Raw genomic sequence first — 24,637 nt, forward strand, 5'->3', positions numbered from 1 at the left:
CGAATACCCGGTCGCATCGACCTTGCTTGATTACCACTTCTCGATGATTCCCTCACTAGCTGTGTATCAACATCCATCTGATCAATTACTTGCGATGCTTCCTGTACAGTCATCGCCCCTCCTTGCTGTAATCTAGTCCTTTTTGTCGTTCGGCGCCGGCTTAGTATCTCATTTGCATCTCGAAGATTTCGGAGCTCACTCCTCAATAAGACAACCTCATGCATAACTGCCTTTGTTGCTTTAGTATTTGACTTTAAAGCTTCAATTATTGACTCTGGGGAGCTGCTCTTATGCCTTCTGATTCGCCTTTCAAGGTATTCAGACTGAGATTGGGCCTCAATTGCCGTCTTTGGGGTCTTTGAAGTCCAAGAGGTCGATGGTTCAGCAGCCTCCTCGGGAGGCGTTGGAGTCCGTAGCTGTACATCAAGTTTTGAGATTACATTTTCTGGGTCAAAAGGAGCAAGTCCAGCTCCTCTAAAACCTCCCCGGATGTTGCTTTTAGTGAAAGTGGCTTTAAATGCGGCATAAAAGGCGGAAAAGAACTCGGTCTTAGAAATATGGGTTATAGAGCATCTGATCAGATGCTCTATTTCTCGACCATATGCCTTTTTCAGCGGCCCAAAGCACCCAATATCAAGAGGCTGGAGTAGGTGAGATGCATGAGCAGGCATGCAGAGCGTGATAATCTTGTTCTCCTTGCAATATCTCTCGAAATCGGCGGAGTGGTGGCTTTCGTGGCCATCAAGGATCAGAAGACGATAGGAACCAACCGATCGCTTAGTTGTAGACCGATCAAAGTGCTTTAGCCACTCAAGGCCTAGCTGGTTATTTGTCCATCCATTTTGGCTCGTTGCGATAACCCAATCGCCCGGGAGGTCGCATTCTCGGTACCAATTCGCAAGGTGATATTGGCCTGCACCAATGATAAACGGCGCGATCGATTGACCTTCTGCATTAATCGCCTGGATTACAGTAATCCATTCCCGGTTTCCAGGCTGCACTGATTTTGGTCTTCCTTGCCTTTCTGAACCGGTGACGACCATTCCGGCCATAATGATGCCCATCATAAAGCCAGTCTCATCAAAGTTCCAGATATCATCTGATCGGATACCATACTTTGCGATTGTGTTCTGTACGAGCCTAAACCAGCCACGAATAATCGATGGATCTTCGCATTTAGCTCTCTGGTAGTCATATTTCCGAAATAACCGCGTCTTTAGCTCTGGTTGTCGCTTGACGAAGTTATGAGCCCAGCGCTTGCCGACAGGTGACGCATCGCGGTCAGCAAGCAGAGAATTAGCCATTTCTTCTACAAAACGAAATCGCGAGGGAAATCCTCGCGAATCTAGGTCAAGAATGAATTGGACTATTATCTGTTCCTCTAGATCAGATAGTTTCCGTGACTTTGGGATACAATCGCGTCGTGATTGAATGCCATTATGGCGGCGGCGTAAGGTCTCAAAAGAAACCTGATATATAGTTGAGGCACGTCGGAGACTTAGTTTTGGGTTATTTTGAAGGGCTTGAAGTGCAAGAAGGATTCTAGCTTCATTTGATGATTGAGGCATGCTTGGTGGTTGAGAAGTATTTGATTAGATGGTAATGTTGTAGGATGAGGGATTTTTGACTCACTCACTTGTCTGACCCACTCACTTATCAACCACGTTAAAACTTTTTTTCTAAAATCTATAAAAATTATCTTATTTATAGGCACGATCGCACTCTTACCCACAGGGAAGAGCCGGCTCGACCCCAGGTTTGCCCAGATTGTGGCGCAACCAGCGCACTCGTTAGCTCTTTAGGAGTTTTAGCGCAAAGACATCAAACAACCAGCCGGCTCGTTACTGGCTGGAAATGGCAGCCTTTGAGAACTGGCTTATGTAGTGTACCAGACTTGATACATGAGAGAGACCAAGCTATACATATAAGTCTTTCAGTCCCTCTCAGTATCAAGCACTTGCTAAAAAAGAATGTCTATGTGATGAAAGCTGATTGAAACATGCACCACTTTTGTATCTTGGCCAGTTGAGGTTCAATGTGATTTGACGACATATGAAGGAGCAAATATCCATGAACTTCTGAGCTATGGTCACTAGGACGCATTGCAGAAAGCGAAGCAGAGTAAACGTTATTCGAAGTCGAGGCTTTAGTTTCGAGGCGTCTCATGTGCTTCGTTTAATGCGGCCTTGTCAAACTTTTAGACATAATTGCATACCAAGTTCCATCATTACAATTGTCTTAGAACTGAGGCATGTAAAGCAAGCTTCGGCATGCTTATCTACCTCGAGAAATATTAAGATTGCGCGTTACTCTGGTGTTCTCTACTGGTAGCTCGTGAGTCCCAAGAGGCTGTGATAGGACTCTCTTATCTCTATACGTAAATAAATATCGGGGAATACCTCTTTTGAAGTCAATCTTGTTCTTGAAGCTTGCTGTTATCGGTTTTCTTTTTTTCTTTTTTGAACTAGCAGTTTCCATCACGAGAAAGTCACAAAAGGGCAAGCTGTGTAAACGAGTGACATGATATATAACGCAACAGGCCATGTGTCCTTGTGGAACTAAAACGAGAGGACAGGTTAGGGCAAAGACCCATACTGACTAACCTACATACCAGTCCCCATTCTTAGACAAATGTCAAACCACCCTTCTTCGGAGATTGGCGCTCCTTGTCAAGATCCTCGTCATCAGAAAACTCATGATCCTCATTAGCAGACCTGCTAACCGGCAAGCCGACAGCATTGGCATCGACATGGCGACTAAAGCGATTGTACGCAATAAAAGTATCCTTATCGCCAGCCACCGCATTGGCAGGGGTGGCAACCTGCATGGAAATGCGCCTCAGCTCAACAGCATCCTCCTTGATAGGCGCCTTGCCGGTGTAGTGATAAAAGACGTTGAGCGCAGGGATCGATAGACCGTGGACAATGATAGAGAACAGCACGAGCCAGTAAACTGTTGGCCCCATAGCTCGCACGAGGTTGGTCTCCTCCTCATCACCCTCACCATCATGCGGAAACAAATGTCTGGCGTGCTCAACATAGAAAACGGCGCCAGCGCCGATGGGTCCGAAATAACCCATGAAGAGTGCCTCTTTCCAATTTATGCAAACACCAGGCATCAGCTTATAAAAGGCAAAAATGGCGGGTAATCGGCGGAAGATGAGAACGAGGAGTCCAAGACCTAGAAGACGACCCCATGTGATGCCAGTGCCAGTAGGGTCGTTGAAGTCTGACCAAGGCAGAATAGCACCGATGTACATGAATCCGCCGAAATTGAGAAGGACGTCAACACATGAATTAACTTCGTCGTGACGGAGTTCAGTCTCGCGGAGGTAGTGGCCGTCCCAGTTCAAGGCGCAGCCAGCGACGAAACAGGCCAAAAGGTCGTCAGTGCCGAGAGCTCCGCAGGTTCCGACGATGAACAGGCCCAGGGCTGTGGGAAAGAGGACGTAAGACTCGTTATCGATCCACTTCCTATATAAGATTGGATTAGATCAAGGTGAAAAATGGCAGACAATGAATACTGCAGGTGCTGATATGATGTTGCGGTGTTGTAGAGATCACTTACCATCTCAGAGCAAGGCGAACAGCCTTGCAAGATCCATACCCAACAACGGCACCATAGGCAATGGACAAGACAATGGTATACAGCCACGTCTCAACGAACCATTCTGTGAGAGCCACTCCAACTCCACCACCCAGACGTCCAACCTCACCAGCACGAGCCATCAAAGCATGAGCAATGGAATGACCGGCTTCACCTGCGGCTCCAGCCTTGGCAGCAGCACCAGGGATCTCCGCATGCTGAATCAAGTATGTAGCAAGCATCAAAAACGGGAATCCGAAACCGTCATTGGCACCCGCTTCGGCAGAGATGATCTCACGTAGTGGACGAGCGACATATTTATCGGCGAAAGGGCCTTTGGCGATGGCCTGTGATAGGATGGGATCGGTGCAGGTGACGCAGGAGCCGATGACGAGAGCGGCCAGGAGTGTTAATTTGGGAATCGTGAGCATGATACAGGCTGTTGTACAGAGCCACATGACGGTCATGATGGGGAGAAGGCAAAGTGCCATTTCTTTCCACCGTGTGAGACCATATTTGGCTGGGAGTTGGTAACCTGCGATGACGAGCTGAACGCCAATCATAACCCGAGCGACGCCCTGGTTCTTTGGCATCAGTATTTGCTCGTAGCTTCTTGTCAATAAGCAGCTTGGGATGGTTGGGGACAAACCAGAGTGATGGCGTTAGTCTGGCCTGGTTCGACAGAGCCCCATTTCTCGCTCTCGATAAATTTGGCTGCTAAAGGTCCGAGGATGACGCCAATGAAGACGGCGGGGACTAGGAGGTGTTAGATACTGTGGTGATGTGAAGGCAGAGGACAAAAGGATTGGAATGGGGATGTGGGGTACTGACGGGCTTCACCAAGATACCAAGCCTGCTTGATTTTGACAGAGATGATACCATACAGTATCGTGAAAGCGCCTGGTTAAAAACACGTCAGCTGAAGTCTTGGCGATAAAAATCGCATGATGAATGGGTGTCAAGATACACACCCAAGACGCTGAGCACAATATTGAGCTCGCTGAGATTTAGAACAGGCATCGTGGCAGTCCTCGATGTAACAAAGATTATGCCAGGGAAGGGTTCAAAAGAGAAAGAAAGGAAAGAAAGGGAAAAGGAAAACGACTAAGGAAAAAAAGGGACAATAAAGAAATACAACACAGGTCCAGCCTACGAAAGAAATGGAAATGAGATTTCTAATTCGCCAAGAGGGCTGATCGTATATTTTTAATAACACCGAAATCAGAGATCTTCTACCTAGCGCCCGATAACAAATGGAGGCAAGACTACCAGAAATAGCGTGAAACGGCATGAAACTGGAGTTCTCATATTTTGTATTCAAGCCGAAGAGAGATAAACCGGAATAAACAGAGAGCAGCTAAAAAAAGATTCACATCGCTGACACGCTCTGTGATTCTATTGTCGATTCAGACATAATAATTCGTTTCACTACCATTTCGGATTCTTGAATCTCTTGGCTATCAAGGAAGAAGGGAATGTGCGTGAAACTCTTGGCAGAGACGCCGTCTCCCATACTACATGTCTTGGCATCAGGGGCTGTCTTGACGCAGGGAGGGAGGTATGTATCTTGGCGATCACAATTAAAGATCAAAGCTTTCGAGTCATGAATGCGCTCGCGTCATATTAATTGTCTCCGGGGTATCTGAAATAACGAGGAGACCGTTTAGTGTAGGTTGTTTTTATATGGTTAAAATAAGCATAAAAACAAGTCCCGAATATGGTCCGTGAGTCTGGCGACCACGGCAACCTCTTAACTTATCACAATACAACCCCCTGTAGGATTGGGAGCCACAGAATTTCAATCTATTATAACTTTCCAAACAAAAAAAACTCAAAAGATACTCTAATAAAGAGAGAAAAACCTCTAGAAAATAATATCTACATTAATATAAGTATGATTTTATATATATAGCTCAGAAGTTGAAAGTTCTGGGTAGAAAATTGGCTTCCTTGCAGGTGAGTATAGAGTTCCCAAACACTCAGGGTACGTATTGTATGGGCCTAAGGAAAATAACGCAACTGTGGATTTAGCGCGACACGGCTTTCGTCCGTGTCTCGTCGCGACGACGCTACTGGTCTGAGTATGGCTGGACGAAGCCGGGTAGGTATTTTACGTGCTTGGTCTGGAATCTATATATAGTATTGTCTTTTAAGCATAAAATTGACTTCTCCGGCGGCCATTGTTTTGAGCTATGCGTACAGAGTGGACTGAAACATGAAATGGGCGTAACGGCATGACCTCATACCCCTGAAGTCGCGATGGTAGTTGTGGCTGGTGTGAGGGTCGCTCTCGGGCTTGCCCGACTGCTGGTGGCCGCGCAGCTGTTGATTTCACACCCGCAGTGAGCTCGGGCTCCTTTCCCTGGGTCGTATGTCTTTTTTCCATAGCTAGATGAGCTGTTTCATCTTCGTAAAGAACTTTCCAGGCTTCGAGATGTTCCAGAATATACTCCATCACGGTCGTGACTTCCCTGAGCCGGCCGTGACCCCCTCTTGTACCCCACCCCTGTATTCTAATTGTCATATTGTAAATCGGCTCCAATATCTGCCTAACTTCCCTAAGAACCTTCCAGTCATAGAGGTCAGGATGTCAGCCGCCGGGATCCTTCTTGAAACGTCCCCTTCTAACCCTAACTTTCGAATGAAGCGGTTGAGCTCTGATTGCTTGATCAAAGCGCCTCCGATCATTATGTAGGTCGAACTCCATCTCGTAACGCTGTTCTGTATAACTTCAAGCTCGGCTGTTGATTCTTCCGCAACCTTATAAATGTTCGCCTCCTCCTGCTCCCTGGCATGTGCTTTGAATGCTTCGGTGCGTTGCGGAGAGGCTCCGATGAATCTGACGATATTATGAAGCTTCCCAACTGGGCCCATGGCTTGCCAGCATTCGAGGTCTTCTTCAACCCTTTCCAGCATGCCATAAGCCTGAGATTGAAGTTCGAAAGAAGCTGCATCGTCGCCATAGAGGAAAGCTTGGGTAACAAGGTTTAAAATATGCCCGAAACATCGAATCCTTCGTGCCTCCGCATCCGCTCGAGCCATCGAGGCATCAAGAGTCGTGCAGAGGCTTTGCAAGCAAACATCGTTGCTGGCCGCATTGACACAGATCGAGACCCCAAGTTGCTCCAACCAATGAAGTGACTAAAGATCGAAATGAAAGCTAGTCTATTCGGAGAGGTCCAGAGATCGAAGCTGATATGTATTTGGGTAACAGCTTCGTCGACTTCCTGCCTGGCGGTCGCATTCTTCAAAGAGAGTATGTCTTCTAGATCTTTCTTAGCTGCAGTTCGACCCAGGGAACTTGAGCATAATATTCAGAGTCCGGTTGACGGAATAGCTACTGTAGGTAAGTGCTCTCGAAGGTAGCAAAGGGGAGATTGGAGACAACAATATAGCCAACTGAGAGCTCTCTGATCCTTCCATCTTCGCTCGGGGAGCTAAGGAAGAAGGAGCTGGCCTTTTTTTGGATGCACTTCTTTAAAGATCGGGAAAGATCGGGAACCGACGAATCACCGGATGAATCCGGTTCCAAGGTCTCAGTGATTTTGAGAGCCCTGAAAATGGGAAGAATCGCTAACTTGTAAAGATGAGCTTGTGCCGAAGATGTCGACTGAGCATTGAAGAGTCGCGGTATGCCCTTATCATCACAGGGCCGGCAACACCAGATATCCCCGCTAGATGTCTCTCGTCAATTCTGCCAGGAACCAACCATGGTTTCCAATCCAGCTTCGCCGGCCCCTACTCTTCCTCCTATTTAGGAGGCATGCAGCAACGTAACGTCGTTGGCCCCAGGTAATCTTATAAAGGTCGTTAATGGAGGGGTCGGCAGTCGATGCTAAAGCCAAATTTGCATCATACGCTTGGCGATGCTCTTGGGCCGGGTCCCGAGACGAGGAAACGTGGTCGGCGATGACAACGGGCTGCTAGCAAGGCTGCCTTTTAAAGCGGTCTGCAAGATGATAAGTTACAATTAGCCGAAGGAATGGATTGCTTCATCAACGGACGGAGTGGGGCGACGAGCGACCTCGAAGAAGCCATTAGCGTGACTTGACACACAGCTGTAGCGACGCCTGCCAACTATCCGAACCGCGTAAGTTGGCCTGAATACCGGTAATCTAGGAAGCAAGCTTTAAGCGGAGTGGGGCCACTGGTGTTGGAACAGCTGAAGACCCCAAGTTACTCAAGGAAGCAAAGTGTATTTTAACTGGCTAGATACCATGGTTTTCTTCCCTTATTGCCAATAGAATATTGCCATAACATAGAAGCAAATGGCCCATTAGTCTGAGACAATACCATACCAAATCAGACCCATGATGGCTCCCGTACCAATTGCAACGGGCGGGCTCACCCCAAACCAATAGCCGCCCACATAGCTTGTGGCCGTCACAACGACCCACCAAGGATCCACAGCCAGGCTGGTACCCTGCTGGAAACCTTCATCGATATGGCCGATCTGCCAAAGACGATATACGGCAGTGTAGATAAGGCCAACGGCAGCCGCATTGACTCCTCGGAGAGATGACTTGACCCATCTCCACCCTCGTATCGCACTCCAGACACCCATAGTCCCGTGCACCGTGAGCAGTCCGGGAATGAAGATACCTAGAAATCCGAGGATTGCACCGGCAGCGGAATTATATCCACCATTGATGGCAGTCAGGCTGCCAAGATAAACCGCGAAGTTAAAGTTGGGTCCTGGGAAGGCTTGGATGAGGGCGAGTCCAATAAGGAAATCGCGAGGGCTAACCCAGTTCTCGGCGACAACATATTCCCGCAGAAGCGGGATCACGACGGGCCCACCGCCAAAAATGATAGTACCAGCGAGGTACATATTGGCGAAGAGACTGTATAGACGTGATTTATGGGGCAGCGTACCGCGTAGAACCATGACGACGATAAAAGAGAGCAGGAAGAGGACTATAAGAAGTACCCCGAACTTCCAGCTGATGTTGAGGCGTCGCTCCTGAGGGACTATCCGAGACTGATCTTCGACCGCCGATGCTTCCCGTTCAGTAAGTGGGAGAGTGCCATTTTCATCGATCCGACCCGACCGATTGCCGTCTTTGCCCTGGCTGGACGGCCCAGCACCTGCGTTGAATTCCTTGTGGCCATTGCTTGCGGTGGCTTGCCGTTGGATTTGCATCTCGACACCTTCTTCTGATGTATTTTGAGAGTGCTTGGCCTTCTTCTGGAAGCTTGCAGTGATGACTTTGATAGGGCGGTGGAGCCAGCGAAAGTCATGAACAACCGTCGCGACGCCAGCCAGAAACATCAACAACGGGAAATACCAGAGCGCATTGTACATCATGCCGGCTGAGGCCCCGAGAAAAACTAGAATGCGGGTCATCTTGTCAGTGATGGCCTTCTCAGATAACTGGACGGCCGCGAGAACGATAATGCCGACGGTAGCAGCGTTGAGACCAGAAAGGAGAGCATAGACGGCTCGAGGAAGGGATTCTCTAATGTTAGAGACTCCAATGGAAAGTCCATACATCCCTAGAGCCCCGGGGAGACTAATTTCAACCAATTTGTTAGCTTTGGACTCCAGGATCGGGCGACTGAAACGTACCTCCAGAGGAGGAAACCGAAGAGAGCAGGAAGGAAGCCATCGTGGAGAAGGTTGATGCAGTAATGCATCTTAGTACTGCCAGGGCCTGAGAATGCTTGGCAGACACTGAACAGCTCTTGGTACTGGACAACGTCAGCAATAAAGCTTCTCAATCACCTGAAATAAGTTCCTACCATTTGCTCATCGATCCATGAAAGCTTAGCGACAAATTTGTCATGAAACTACCGTCGAATGTTATTAACCATCGGCTCTGTATTGCCCCCGATACATTCAGTTTAGTCGATCTAGCATGGGATCTGGCTCGTGAGTAGAGGAGAGGATGGTTCCGGGGAAATAGGTGTCACTCACGATCTTGAAGTGGACCGGCGGGCCTCCAAAAGAAGTGAAACCCAGATACCAATTCTCTCGAATGGTGTTCCAGAACCGTTCACCAAGGTTGGATATATTGAGTCTTGCTGATTGCTGGATCGCCATCTTTCTGTGGCCCATCACAGCTAGACGAATTGTAAGAGCTTATCTCCTTACTGGCTCGCTTCGTATGCGTAGGACACCTCCAGTGCTTCGCAGTAATAAAATAAAAATCGGTAGAAGAAAGCATATGAACCGATGGAGAGAACGTGTTTTTGGTCAAGTAGTAATGGATGGCCTTTTTTGTAAACGTACAGCTTACACACTAATGGACCATTTGAAGGAAACTCATTTTAGTGGTTCTTGGCGCTAGCCAATGGCGCATGGTTCTATGCAGCACGTGGGTGCTGGATGAGAATCTGAGAATCACATTTTCTTGGCGATTACCGTCTGATCACCGGCGCTACCAATCAGCATATTACTTAATTAAGAACAGAGGGGCGGCCAGGGGCTCTGAGGGCCGAAGGCAATGGATGCCCTCACTAAGACCTGGTCGGGACTATGTCATACCCAAACCATGATTGGCTACGGTCAAATTAGATGGCTGTCCTGGGGCCCTGTCATACCTGAGAGGTGATTGGTCAAACAGCTTTGCAGGGACAATGTCAGGCCGAGGCTGCGATTAGCTCGACGGGATCTTCCAGCAGTAGCTTGCCTGAAGCATCCATGATGTATTGTATCATACGCCGAGCAGGCCACCTAGTCAACCGAGTTAAAATAGCGGAGCGCTACGACATTTCGCAATACACAGCAGCATTGCTGAACTGCTCGCAAAATGTCCGTTTCTCCCCTCGCCACAGCTTCCGGTGTTTGTTAACAGTGATTGCCTCCCTATCCCGTAAGGCATAACACGCTCAGCTTCATCAAATGAGTGGGTAGCCCCTCTCAACCAAGAGAACTCCAGCACGCACAGTCCTATCTCTGAACTTTCTTCCGTGGACCCTTCCCTGGTCCCCTCCAGGTTTACTCCATACCCCCACTAACCGGTACAACTATGCGCACAAACTCTACGCCAACCCCATTTACCCATCAATGCCCAGATTATCATCATAAAACTTCAAACAACGTACTCCACAAGCGCATGAGCCACACAGGCCAGTGAGCGGAAAACCACTCAACCTACATCATTTTTACCTGATCAATTACCTATCAACCACCTAGCATGTCGCGCTTAAATAAAGGGACTAAAATGCTGTTTGCACTTCTAGCTTACCAGAGTAACTCGAAACCAGTGATGTAATTAATCGGGGCGATTAATTAGCGATGCAATGAATCTGAATCCTAGGCTAGGATTAATTAAGTTTCGATTATTAATTAAAGTGGAGTTAGAACACCAGATCTAGATGTTCCATGTGGCTTTCCTGCCTGCTAGTGCCGGCGGCTAATAGGCGGACGGGTACCGTCCTTCTAAAACTAGACGAGTCCCGTCCGAGTTACCATATCTAGTATAGCTCACTCCGCTATCGGATTAGAACTACCGCTATAACTCATGAAATTCGGTAGCGCCTGTGGATACGCGCCTGCCTGTTTCTAGCTTCTTAATTGGTCTAGCTGTAAATAAAGATCTGATGGCTTGCTAAATATTACTATTGGTCAAATGGGTGAAATGGCTGTGCCTAGCGTGTATCCACAGGCGCTACCGAATTTCATGAGTTGATGCGGTATTTCGAGTGGTTTTACTTGAAGTCCATCAACCACTAATTTTACTCAAAGCAAATCGCTGACTTTAACTTGTATAGTCTTGATTTATCCGAGCTATAAGCTCATTATAAACTCTACTAAAGTTAGGACTGAACTACAATACAACTCTCCTCCTGTTCCGTGGCAGCATACAAGGCTTCTTGTTCATCGATATCCCGCTGAGCTATCTTCCACAGCTCGCCCATACCTCTTCTGCTTGTAAACAGTCGTCCGTTCTCGGTCTCCTCAGCTACTTGTGCTTCAATTCGATCAGCTTCTGCTTTATCCCAGTCTAAGTAAGCCATCATCTCTTCTTTAGTCCATTCTTTGCGACCCGTCGAGGTTTTGCAGCACCTCCCCATCTGCTTATAATCAAGACACCAACTGTAGCTTGCTTTTGGGTATCCCAAAGGTAAGCCCATTGCTTTTCGATACTGGCGATTACCAAGCCAGGCTCCTGGGGGTTGAGCCTTATACCAATCCTCTCTAGACTTGACGTATCTCTGATGGATGGCTCGTGGATCGTCATGCCTCAGATGTGTAGTTGGGTTTGAAGCTAGATCTCTCGAATTTAACTGTGGTGACTAGTGATGTTGTACAGTATGTACAACCGTGTTGTACGTACGTACGTACAGAAAGAAAAAGTACGTACACGTACTATGTACGTACAATGGGATCCACAATACTCCTAATAGCGGAATTTGTGGGTCATATTGTACAAATACGGGGGGCTGTACAAAAACTCCGTTGGCTGAGCAGCTCAACACACTCTGCCATTCTCTCCCAATTGAAGGTATCGCCAAAAAGATGGCGCCCACCCAAGCTAATGCTGCCTTCGTTTGGCGACAGTTTATCGACCTCGGCCGCTCTAACTCCAAGAAAAGCAAGCGATACAGATGCCGTCACTGCCAAAAGGATTTTGCAGCGACCTCTGTTGGGAGGCCGAAAGAGCATCTCGCTGCGTGTGAGAAATGGCAAGCCAAGCAGCGACAAGAGCGTCAAGCTCAAGATAACGCTGGCTATCTTCCCTCATATTCAGAAGCTATACAAAAGAAGATAACCGAGGTCGGAATTCAGCATATCTCGCAGGACGAGAGTCACAGTTACGCCTATGATGCCGCCGCTGCTGTAATCGCCGGCGGTCGGCCCTTCAGCCTCTTCGAGAGCCGCCGTTGGCGTTATTTCTTCACTCGCATTAAGCCTGGCTGGAAGCCTCCTAGCCGCGCCGCCATCACGAGAATCTTTCCCGACTTCTATCAGGAACTCTATGACGAGGTTTTCAAACGCATTACCAGCTCAGAATGGTTCAACATCATATTTGACGCTTCCGATAATGTCTCGGGTCACAGAATCGTTAATATCTCGGTACAGCTACCAGACGGCCCAGCCTTCTACTGGAAAACGTTTGACACGGGAGACGAACAGCACACAGCGGAGAACTGGGTGAAGCTGATATGGGGAGAAATGCAGCAACTGTGCGGCGGTGATCTCTCCAGAATCAATTCTATCTGTACAGATACCGAAAACACGATGCGCTCTGTACACGGCTTGCTAGGGAGATTCCCAGAGCTCTCACATATCAACTTCTCTCTATGCGATTCTCACGGCCTTCAGCTTCTAATTAAAGATATCCTTCTTCTTCCATTCTTTGAGGATCTCTGTAATAACGTCAGCACCCTTCTCAAGTTCTTCTCACGGTCTAAATTACAATTGCAAAGATTGAGAATGTGCCAACGCACAAGGTGGAACGGAGTAACTCGCGCGCTGATCAGAAGGTACCGGTAAATCATTAGCTGTGACTGAGAAATCGATATACTAACTCGCTCGTTCCGAATAGTATAATTACACGCTGGGGTTCTCAGTACAAGTCTTTATTCTCCCTCCTCCGTTCTCGAGACCCTGCCAGAGACTGGTCTATTCGAAAAGATGTACGGGATGAGCTGCAATCTCAAGACTGCCCTGTTCTCCTGCCCGAAGCGGTTCGAATCATCAAAGACAACAGCTTCTGGCTAAAACTGGAGGCTGCGATTGCTGTGCTAAAACCCGTGAACGAATTTCAACACGCTTCCGAGGCTGATGGGGCGGGAATCGCACACGTTGTAAATCGCTGGCTGCAAATCAAAAGCAAATGGTCTGAGATGGGAGAGGCTGATCAGTTTCCTGATATTCCGTGGGACGACATTGACGCTATATTCAAAGCCCGGCTCGATAAGCAAACGTACGATATACATTGGATCGCTGATGCCCTCCGGCCTGATACAACAGGTCCAAATTCGAAACTGCCGCCTAGCGTCTTTGCGCGCGTACAAGAGTATTTGCAGAAACAGCTGAAAAACGACGACGAATATCACCGTGCCCTTTCCGAATTCACACACTTCCGAATGCGTACAGGCGGCCCAGATGGCTTGTTTAATAAGCACAGCGCTGTATACGATGATGGCTTCAAGCCAGCAATGGCGTGGCAGTGCCTCCTCAACCAGGGCTCGATTCTGGCTAGGGTAGCCGTGAAGGTAATGAACACGCTTGCGAACTCTGTGCCCTCAGAACGAAGTTTCTCTGCTATTAGTTTCATACACACGAAAGCTCGAAATCGCCTTACGCCCATGCACGCTGACATGCAGGCCTTCATTTTTATGAACGACCGCGTATTAGATCGCCTTAAGGATCAGAAGTACGCCCATAAAAAGCGCTGGGCGGATCTTGTTGAAAAGGGAAGATTCATACTTCTTTTTTTCATTCAAAATATGCAGTAGGAGAATTACTGTTTATGTACAGGCACCACCTCCGTGGAATGTTCCACCTTGTTCCATACCTTGCCACCGACTTGGTCGTCTCACATTTGTGATCTCCAACAGATCTTGAGGAGAAGGACTGGCTAGAACTCGAAGATTCATATCTCGAGTTATTTGTGAATGCGCAGGGCAAGAAGGTCTGGATGGATGGTGTGATGGCCTCCACCAGTGGAGATTTTGAGTGGGAGGGTGTATTACAGTCGACGGGTGATATATTGGGGGTTGGCACTGAGGTGGAATCAGAGGTTTGAGGCCAGAATGGCAGAAGACGAGGACCGTGAGAAGCCTACTAAGTTACCGGTATTACCTAAAAAGGAAGGGGGAAATTTGTATGGTACATATTTGTACGTACAATAAAGTTGTACGTACGTACAGCGGCTAAAATACAGTACGTACGTACGTACGTGTACAAGAAATTGCATCACTACTTTTGGCGACTTCCATTTTTTTTCTGACCAATCACCTTCGGCTCTGTCACTGAAATCCTCTTTCACTTGGCTGCCCTCCTGACCCCTGTCGACGCCATGTTATTTCCCCCGCAAATGACGCTGTCCGAGGTACTTCACCATCCGACAGGGGTCTCCTCTTTAACTTAAAATGGGAGAGACAATAAGGATGTAGGAAGATCAAGATGGATGAATGGGGTGGGATGAAGTTTCGAGAGCATCCTTGGAGGGTTGATTGGGCCAGCCTGGTAGATCTGGTACTCAAAGATATCAAGCAACGCAAGGGCATACTGTGGCAACACGAGGTCCATTCTTGTTGAGGTCTTGTCAATGAAGCTTTTGTGGCTGATTGTTGCTGCTCTCTCGTCGATGACCTGGAATGGAATAGAGAAGCAGGCGAAGATGCGTCGATGAGAATAGTCGAGGTGGAACACGGCGATGTCCCAAAAAAAAGTTCCCGTGATTCGGCCGCTGGATTGGATATCATCACGACGTACCATTCTCTCATGCCAACACCAGCTGCAGTCCTCCGCCAACAAGCTTGACTCAAACCACACAGGTGCCTCCGAGACAGGATGGACTAAACCACGACAGCATCCTCAGCACTGGCGGTTGAATAGACACCACCGTGTGCCTCTCTTGGAGCGTCGGAACCATCTGAACAGTCCCATTGACACTTGCGACTGGCGCACAGCATGGTGTCGCACGAACCACTTGATGACCTTTGATACCACGGGCCAGCAAAAGCACTGAACACGGAATCCATGAGATCCAACTCTGAGCATTGAGGATGGTGCTGTGTGTATTATTGTTGAACTCGTCAACCTGCTCCCATGGTACTTGTGTCATTCACAGACAGCCCAGGCAGATGAGCTCCCATGACCTTCAGGTCCAACCAAGAAGAACCTTCACTCAGTCGCGACGCTCGAATCCGCGCTCCAGCGTCGGTGGCAATGCTGTCAGCGACAGGCAGCCTTGATCTGCTTGACTTGTCGAGGTATTGCTGGAGACTCGTTTCAGTCTTGAGGTGTGGCGAGTTGAGGACCTCGGGCCATGGTTGTCAATCGTCTTTGGTGCCCCTGTCGTTGCGAAGAGTAGAGCTGGTTATGTATGTCTACGTGCTGATCAACATCGTCCCGCCCATTGGTTTAAAGCCTGGGTCGAAGCGCTGGATGGGTCGGTAGTTTGCTGTTGGGGAGTGAGGGGCTGGGGATCAACGGTGTCGGAGGCATTGATGATGCTTAACAGACTCCGTGATGGGCTGAGCAGGGAGGAGCCAAGAACGTAGCACACAAGACCGTGAATTAACCAGCGTCGAGATGCGCCATCCGCTGCTGTTACATAGTTGTTAAACCGTGTTGCGCACGCGTTATCAGCAAATTCGTGGGTCCAGAACTTCGGCAGCTTGAAGTTCACAGGCGTATCCATTACAGCCTGGCAGGATCCTCAAACCAGAAACTGGTGGGCAATGATGATGAAGTTTCTCGTCTTGGCGAAGTGACATTGCTTTCGGCACAGACGATGCCACTTCAAGAGCTGAACAAGGCTGTGCAACACCAAATACAATTGGCCCGGGGAAGAGGAACTAGATCCTTTAGCTTGCAGCTAAAATCAGGGAACGCGCGGATGAATCCAAGGCGAGAGTCATGATGGTCCCTGCAGATTAGAGAGTTTTTAATTTGGTTGCCGAGAATTTGCATTGTTTCGGCTAAATTAAGTGCGTTTTGCTGAAGGTAGAATTTCGATGGCTTGGATACTTCGCCGAATTTTCCGAATCACACGGTAACTTCGGCGCGGGGCCAGTTATTCGCTATCCGATGGACTCATATCCAAGAATCTCACTGAGCAAGTCATCTGTATCATATAAGAATTATCTCCAACAAGTTCACCACAGTATACATATACGTGGCTCGTCAAGGCTGCAGTCTGCAAAAACACCAATCGTGAACCACACACATGAAGATCAATAAGCCGTTTGGCTACTTCGTTACACATTAAAAAATCTATATAAATGTTGTTCTAGTCGGGACTTCTCTCCTCTCTTTTATGCATCCAATATTCTATCGGATAATGATCTATACAACGCTATACTTGCGCTGGTGATGCAAATGCTTAGTCGAGCTGGCTTCGCTAACAGCATTATCGTTCTGATCCTCAGCAGTAGAATCATCATCCTCCTGCTGCTGCTGACCCTGATGTACAATCTGCGTGACGACAGTCTTCTTGATACCCTCGATCTTCTCACGTTCCTTGAGCTCGTACTCATCCTCCTCTCCAAGCTCGATGTGTGTTCGGTGATGCGCGCTAGCAAGAGTCTGGCCGAATCGTGTGCCGTGGGGTCGAGATGTTCCCGTCGTTCGTGATCGAGAGCTGTAGTCGTGGTTGCGAGGATCGTTGTTGCCGGCTCGGACGACCTTTCCAATAAGATCGGCCATGTTCATCTCGATTTGAAGTTTGAGGAGGTAGACGAGAGGATGGAATTGAATGTAGCTAGAGAGAATTAGCAAATACGAGATATTTTTCCATGGTATTGGACTTACACAAAGCCGTTGGGTAGAGACATCATGCAGATGAGCAGTACATCCAGAGCAATCGAGATACCACACAAGAACATGTTCATTTGATAGAGTCGAGTATACTTTTGCAGACCATTGGCAACTAGTCGCTGCTTGACGACGTAGATGAAGTAAAAGTTGAGGGCAGCATCCATAAGAGCGAAAATGACCTTCTCGCATCGATCCCAGATCTCGTTCAGGTGGATATAAGACTCGCTAATCTGAAGTCGAGCGGGGACCCAGATGCAAAATACGCTGATGTTGACGGCGAATAGGATAAGGAAGCAGAGCCATTTGAGCTTTGTGCCGTTGGATCGAACCACCATTAATAGGGATACTCGGTTGATGATAATCTGGATGAGGCACTGGACCTGTGTTGACCACCAAACAACTATACAATGTTAGCACATATCCCAACACTCAATATCTGGCTCGTCTTACTGATAAAGAAGAAGAACTGCATGCTCGGCGGAATGTCACCCCGAAGATAAAACCAGCACATAACGCCCAGGATAAAACTCGAAATGACCTCGGCCCAAATCAACGCGACATAACTGGTGATCCTCTTCCTGCGATTCCACGCAGACCGCGTCTGTCGAATACCCTTTGCGATGTTAAAGAGTGTAACGCCCAACGACAAGCCCCAAGCGATGGAGGCGACGTTCATGTCGGTCTCATTGGGAAGATCGTCGACATAGTTGTCAGGAACAAGAAACCCTCTTCCTGTCATCTTGAAGTCAGGTCTTGGTGTTGCAGCCGAACCGAAAAGCAGCTGCTGGAAAAGGAATGTGGGAGGCGCCAGAAAAAAGCAAACCCGGCGGAGGCTCCTTATGGATTTAACAGGCATTGTCAACTGCAGAATCTACAGCAGATGCCGTAGTGTCAGTAGATTAGTATTCCCTGACTAACAGACCCCTGTTTTTTCTAGGTACTGCCGATCTCTATTGGAGGCTCCAGGCGGTTTGGTGGCTTGCGTTTGAGCAACGGCGTGCTGAACCAAATAGGTTAGCAAGATGCCGAACTAGGCGGGGGGCATAAAGGATGAGACTGGGTTTCAGCAGAGTTGATACCGAATGGGTGAATAGGATTCTCGTCTTTCTGTCGCCCCGACAAGTTGTAAGGCTAAGCTGGGAGACCAGACGAGAAGTCCATTCATAGGTGACCCCTGAATCGTGGTGATAGTTAAGATAGCTAGCCTGGCTTCAATGGAAATATCGCATGCCAAGACTGTTTGTATAGAGTAATTAGATGGAGTGGGTGCTGATAATGGATATATTTGAGACATGAGGTAAAGAACACCAGAAGATTGATGAGTTTGTCGGCTGTTGGTGATAGTAACTGTCTAAGCGTCATCATGCCCAGAAACCCATCTCACCAGTTGTTTCAGGCCAAATCCTTACCATCAAACCCTCAATCCTACACGAATCACCGCCTCAATATCTCTCACACTCCCATCGTATTGGAGCCCGATGCTCATCCCCTGAGTTAAGGCGTCGTCGGTGTAACATTGACTGAGTCAGTTCCCCGCTAAGATTCTGTAGTGTTGATGCAGATCACGGGAATCGTGGGGCTCCCCCTTTTTTTTAGAAAACTTGAAACTTTAGTGTCTTGGTTTTTGATTCAGTCATTTCTGATCAAGATTTGATTCAATCGCGATATCCGTTGTAGATCTCCCATGTCTGTTCGCGGGCGGCCTCAACGGTCGAGTTAGCCAAACATTTCGAAGTACAAAACTTACATGAATCAAGCTCTCGGCGAAAGTATAAATGTTATTGCTGTTGGAGATTCACATGCAGGCGCTTCGAGAAGCCTGCGAGCGCTATAATTTCTTGAGGCGACGCTAATACATTGGCGTCTGACACCTGGCGGCTCTTTAGTCATAGAATTGTTCGGCGAATGTGTCTCGCTGGTTCAAAAACCCTAGCGCGAGTCAACATCATGCCCCTGGACTTTGTGAGGTCTAACTAGATAAAGTATTGTTAAGCTTTGCAACTCGGCGACAGAAATCCGAAGCAGCCGAATAGTAGTCATGATAAACTTGACACGACCCGAACATTTACGGTGTGAGGACGATCATCACGAGTCAAATCTGTGGAGGATAAGGAAGAGTATGACTTGGAAGAGTTTCATGCTATCTCTGGTGTGAAGAGATGCCATGCTTCGCTGCGGTGACACGTGGCTCTTGACGCCTGGTTTTGTTGGAGACTTTTAGAGTTTTAAGCGTTGTAAAGAAGACAAAGAAAAGTTCTTACTGGTGGGTAACAAAGTCAACCATAAAATGCGCACATAGACGAGGCAGACCGCTGAACAGAGATTTCTCCCAAAAGAAGCAACTGATGCCGAGAAATGCCCATTATTCATTGTACAGGGTGGCGTTCTTGGTGTTGAGTCGACCTTGTTCGAATATTGAAGGGCGATGAGAATGGATCCTTAATGACTCGACTGTGCCGACGCAGTCTAACCCCTGGTAGCTTAGTCTCTGGCTAATATTTTCTCTGCCAGATGAAATCATCATTCCAATGTCATTCCATAGGGCTGCTGTCAGAACATTCTCTCACTTCGCAAAAACGTGGCATTCGTTCTCTGTCTCGTGGCTTCTGGCAACAAAGTTCAGACTAGGTATTAGTTCTCCGGGGAGCAGCAAATTCAGTTACTTTATCCTCACTCTCCCGAGAGTAAATCTCTCAACCCCTGTTGCGCTTTGACTTCCGTCGTGCCCCGGATTCAGCACTGACGATCTCTGGACCCAACATTCGGGAACGTGTGTAACCGGGCTACAGAGGCAGAGATCAGCATATCGAACAGACCTGACCCAGTGGTGTTACGTTCGCGAATCGTCGGGGGGATGGACTTGGTCAGCGTGAGACATATGACCTTCCATTGCGTGCCTGAAACTTGATGACTCTCTAGTCTTTGATACTACCTATTTTTTCAAGCTTCTAGACTTCAGAACTAAAGGTCCGGAACCAATTTGGCCCCAACGTAAAATCTCTTCAGTTGAGGAAGTCAGTGACATGCTATATATCGAGGAGAGATAACCTCCCCTCTTTTTATAGCAGATCTCACGACCCAGATCCTCTCGAATGCATCACTCATCCACTGATCGGCTACTCAGTTACCAAGACCTCGGTAGAACTACTACAGCCCGCAGGGATATCACTTGCAAACCCACTACTCCTGGCTAATTATATATCCTAATTAGATATCTTAGGTTAGATAGTAACTTCTAATTTTTGTTTATATTGCGCAGTAGTGCTGGGTGAAAGTATATATATATATATATATATATTTTTTTTTTTTTATGAAACTTGGTTTTTTTTTATTTTTTATTGAGATGAGAGTTCTTCTCGGGTTTATATCTCTAGATGATTTCATCTAGGACTTTGAACTTTAAATCTAGGACTTTCAGACTAACAGTCTGAATCCTGAAGGGAAGGGGGATCCCCGGATTTTCCAACGCTAATTAGCGAGGCTATTATAAGGTAAAGAATTAAAGATTAATATATCTATATATAATATAAGATTTTACTTATTAAATTAGTAGATAAAGAGGTATAGGGACTTGCCTCAAGTAACGCACTAACAAGTAATATCCCTGCGGGCTGTAAAATCGTCCACCTGGACCTGGTTCAGTGCAGGGTTCTAGCCTCGGCGTGTAACCCGCGCTAATATTCGTATCCTATCTTGGTAGCAAATCATTGGCTCAGTTTGCCGACCTAAGTCATCAGATCTGGTCCAGATACAAGGTCCAATGCCCATTTGTGGATTCTCTGAGATGATAACATGGGCCCTCGATTTCAATTCCCATGTGCTTAATTGATAGGCTTTTTTATCATTCTCGATCGTATTCTTGCTCTCCGTCTCATCGGGAAATCACGCGCCGAGTACCGCGGCCGACCGTGCTTGTTCTTATCTTGAAATGAATCCACCCAACCTCGCAAGCATGGTATATAAAAGTCCGGAGATCGACTTGCTAATGCTTGATATCATGGGTTCGCAATTTTAATCCTGTATACCTCATATCGGATCACATCATTCAGTCCACAATGGAAATGGGTAGCTGGGTTGATCAAAGTCCAGGATATCAGAGAACATGTGTGGGTCCAAAAGATCAAAGTCACCATCTCAATAAGTCCAGTAACGAGGGATTATGGTATCAGACGCAATGCCCCGCTCTAATCCCATGTCGTTCACATGGTCGATCAGTAAGGAGTATGGCATCGTGTTCCAGGCTCAATATAGAGTCCCAAAGTTTAGCGGTATCATTCCGCTGCGCCATATTCCTTGGAATCCTTACCTGCCGCATTTTAGTCCATTTATAGCCTTTTTACTATCTGTTGCCCCCGAGATTTCTTGCCTTATATGTAAGTGCCTACGCGAAATGCTTTTGTGCCCAGGCTTGCAAACAAATAAATCAAATCCAAATCTATTCAAATCAAATCAAATCTATCCAAATCAAATCAAATCAAATGGGCCATAATGTTATCCAAATCAAATCAAATCGCGATGTCCAGATTTATTTGGATATCTGGCTATTTGGATAAGCCCCACTTCTGTGATCTGGCCCAATCACTGCCAGTCATTACGCCCCTACCCGCGTCGCGTAAGGTTACACGAAATTCTGTTTTCCTACCACCTTGCGACGCGCTGCATACGAAATCAGTTTGTTCTAAGCCTATGTCGGCCTTGCAATGAACACACCCCACTACTCCTTAAGTGGCCTGGTCTGAGAATATTGTACAGCGATCGGCAATTCACGATAATTCTCGTGGTTTATTTGATATGGTTCAATATGCGAATACTGACCAGGCGTCAAGAGCTCTTTCCAGTGCTCCTTCTACTGCTTTTAGCCTCCTTGATAGCCCTGACCTCGGTTCGTCAGAGACCAAAGGAGGAGCGGCGGATGACGCATCATTTTCGGTCGACTATATCGGCTATGAAGGCATCGACTGGAATCGCCTTTCGGGGTATTCCATTCGCAAACATCAAAGAAGGCCGCGGACAGGGTGGGTATGGGAACACGGATTCGATATCGAAAAAGACGGCTCCGGTCACCGATTCTGGCTTTGCAAAATGTGTCACCAGAAGAAGGCTACGATCACCCACATGTACGACGCTGCATCTACGAGCCAAGCAAACGGTCATATGGAAGATATCCACCGTATCAATAAAGACGGATCCATGCCACCGCAGAGGAAGAAACAACGCACTCTTTTCGACATGGTTGACCTAGACCCTCATCGGCCAAAGGATCAAGCCTTGATGAACGCATTTATAGCATCATTCGAACCTGCCCGCTTTCAACATTTACTCATACGTTGGGTGGCATGCGATCATATCCCATTTTACAAGCTTGAGAGCCCATACTTTCGCGATCTTATGGCGTACGCAAACAGTGCCATCGTGGATTCGGGAAGTCTTCCCACCCATAGCACGATTCGCGAATGGATTGTTCGGACCTTCAGTCGTCATAAAGGCGTCGTGACGGAATTACTTGGCCGTTCTCTCAGCCGCATTAATATCTCCTTTGATGCGTGGTCGTCTCGCAGGCTTACCTCTCTGCTCGGCCTCACCGTGCACTTTCTTGATGATGAAGGGAAGTTCCGTACATTTCTCCTAGGCTTGCCACGGATTGAAGGTCGCCACGGCGGCGAAAACCTTGCCGACCGCGTTAGCGAGATACTACATGAATACGGGATCGAGGAGCGCACTGGGTACTTTGTCACAGATAACGCGGGCAGCAACGACACGTGTCTTGAAGATCTGGGTATTGAATTGGGTTTCAAGAAGCAGCATCGTCGGCTTCGTTGTTGTGGTCACATCATTAATCTCGTCGCTAGATCCATTCTTTTCGGCACGGACGTCGACGCATTTGAAGAGGATTGTCAAGCCGACAAGGAAATCCAAGATGAGGTCCAACTCTGGAGATCAAAGGGTCCTATAGGCAAACTGCACAATATTATTCACTGGGTGCAAAGGTCCGGTCAGCGCATTGAGAAGCTGCACAAGCTCCAGTCTATTGAGAACACCGCCTTAAGCCTCGAGGACAAAACAACCTACGACGTCATCACCGATAACGCTACTCGCTGGAACTCGTCTGAAGCCATGATGGAGCGGAGCTACCTGCTTCGGAACGCACTCGATTCTCTGGTCCAAGCGGAGGTAACAGAATGGAACCAGTACGTGGCCAGGAGGACACAGAACGGGATAAAACCGATGCCGAAGAAGAGCCGCAAGAAACCTGCGATTGTTGATGATAAGATGACCGCTGAGGACTGGTCAATAATTGCAGAGTATCTGGCAATCCTAAAACCATTAAAGATTGCGACCAAGCGCCTGGAAGGCCGACCTCAAGAAGGCAAATTTGGCGCGATTTGGGAGGTTCTACTAACGATGGAGTGGCTTTTGAAGCATCTGGAAGAGGCTAAGTTACAACATGAACGAGACGAGGAACCGTACCTACGGATTGGCTGCAACCTCGGCTGGATGAAACTGGACCAATACTACACCCTTACCGAGGATAGCCCTGCCTACCTCGCGGCGCTTGTCCTCCATCCCGCATTTCGCTGGTCGACTGTCGAGTCGCAGTGGGCTGACCATCCGGGCTGGTTAATCAGAGGAAAGGCAGCAGTGCAAGAGCTATGGGAGGAGTATCGAAAGCTCTCCGTCGAGCAGGATGCGCTACCGGAGCAGCCGACTATTGCAAGGAAGACAACGGACCTGGATGACTTTATGGCCTCGATCAGGAAGCTCAGTACTCAGCCTGCGCCTTCGACGTCTGCCATGCGCGATGAGTATGCAGAGTGGGTGGCCACAACCGATCCAGGCGATTGTTTAGTGGATGACCCGATTCAATACTGGCTTCTCCGAAGGCGCCAGTATCCACGTCTGTCGCGGATGGCAATTGATCTCTTTTCAGTCCCGGCCATGTCATCCGAGCCAGAGCGGATATTCAGCCTCGCCGGGCAAATGGTCACGGCTCAGAGAGGGCGTCTCAAAGCGGATCTCATAGGAGCTGCTCAATGTATATCGTCTTGGGAGAAAAGTGGGGTTATCCAGATATCCAAATAAGATCCAAATCGATCCAAATCAAATCAAATCAAATCAAATCGCCAATTTTAGTATCCAAATCAAATCAAATTAGGCCCCCGATTTGATTTGATTTATTTGTTTGCAAGCCTGGCCTGTTCTGGGGGTACTGCGGCTCCTGCAAAACACCTTACGGACCCTCCTCCTGACGGCCGCGGTCTGCCAAGAGGAGCCCCGCGAACGACTAAAGTGACAACGATACGAACGATTCTCGAACGAGCTCGTGCTGTGGCAGAGGAAAAATCCCCACAAACGTCGTCGGCTCAACGATCAACCCGGTGATTCCATCAACCCTGACCAGCTCGAAGTTTTATATGTGAGGTTTATTACGGCCTGCTCTCTCCCATTTCGGCTGGTGGAATGTCCAGAGTTCCGGGCACTCTTGGCCTACATCAATAAAGATGTCGATACTTGGCTTCCAGACACTCATGAGACCATCAGAAAATGGATCATGCGGCAGTACGAAGACCAGAAGGAGAAGGTCAAACAGCGCATACAGTCGGCCAAGTCAAG

The 24,637-nt window shown here is 47.9% G+C and overlaps 3 protein-coding genes across 3 annotated transcripts; all 3 read right to left on the reverse strand.

Moving 5' to 3' along the window:
- Positions 1-2,623: 2,623 nt before the first annotated feature.
- On the reverse strand, positions 2,624-4,605 carry BKA55DRAFT_540666 (Cation/H+ exchanger; the record flags this gene model as incomplete). The annotated part of the gene is made up of 5 exons (XM_046190292.1): positions 2,624-3,473; positions 3,568-4,169; positions 4,235-4,341; positions 4,417-4,485; positions 4,557-4,605. 5 exons carry the CDS (start codon positions 4,603-4,605, stop codon positions 2,624-2,626), a joined length of 1,677 nt encoding a protein of 558 aa, XP_046047934.1.
- Positions 4,606-7,815: 3,210 nt separating this feature from the next.
- On the reverse strand, positions 7,816-9,628 carry BKA55DRAFT_646120 (chromate transporter-domain-containing protein; the record flags this gene model as incomplete). Its single annotated transcript, XM_046197208.1, has 4 exons — positions 7,816-9,098; positions 9,155-9,276; positions 9,328-9,375; positions 9,503-9,628. 4 exons carry the CDS (start codon positions 9,626-9,628, stop codon positions 7,862-7,864), a joined length of 1,533 nt encoding a protein of 510 aa, XP_046047935.1. The 3' UTR covers positions 7,816-7,861.
- A 6,927-nt stretch (positions 9,629-16,555) lies between these two features.
- Positions 16,556-17,765, reverse strand: BKA55DRAFT_595044 (uncharacterized protein; the record flags this gene model as incomplete). The annotated part of the gene is made up of 3 exons (XM_046195744.1): positions 16,556-16,970; positions 17,021-17,426; positions 17,477-17,765. 3 exons carry the CDS (start codon positions 17,763-17,765, stop codon positions 16,556-16,558), a joined length of 1,110 nt encoding a protein of 369 aa, XP_046047936.1.
- Positions 17,766-24,637: the final 6,872 nt, after the last annotated feature.

Source organism: Fusarium redolens (genome assembly GCF_020744475.1).
Source record: "Fusarium redolens strain MPI-CAGE-AT-0023 chromosome Unknown BKA55scaffold_10, whole genome shotgun sequence".
Classification (NCBI taxonomy): domain Eukaryota; kingdom Fungi; phylum Ascomycota; class Sordariomycetes; order Hypocreales; family Nectriaceae; genus Fusarium; species Fusarium redolens.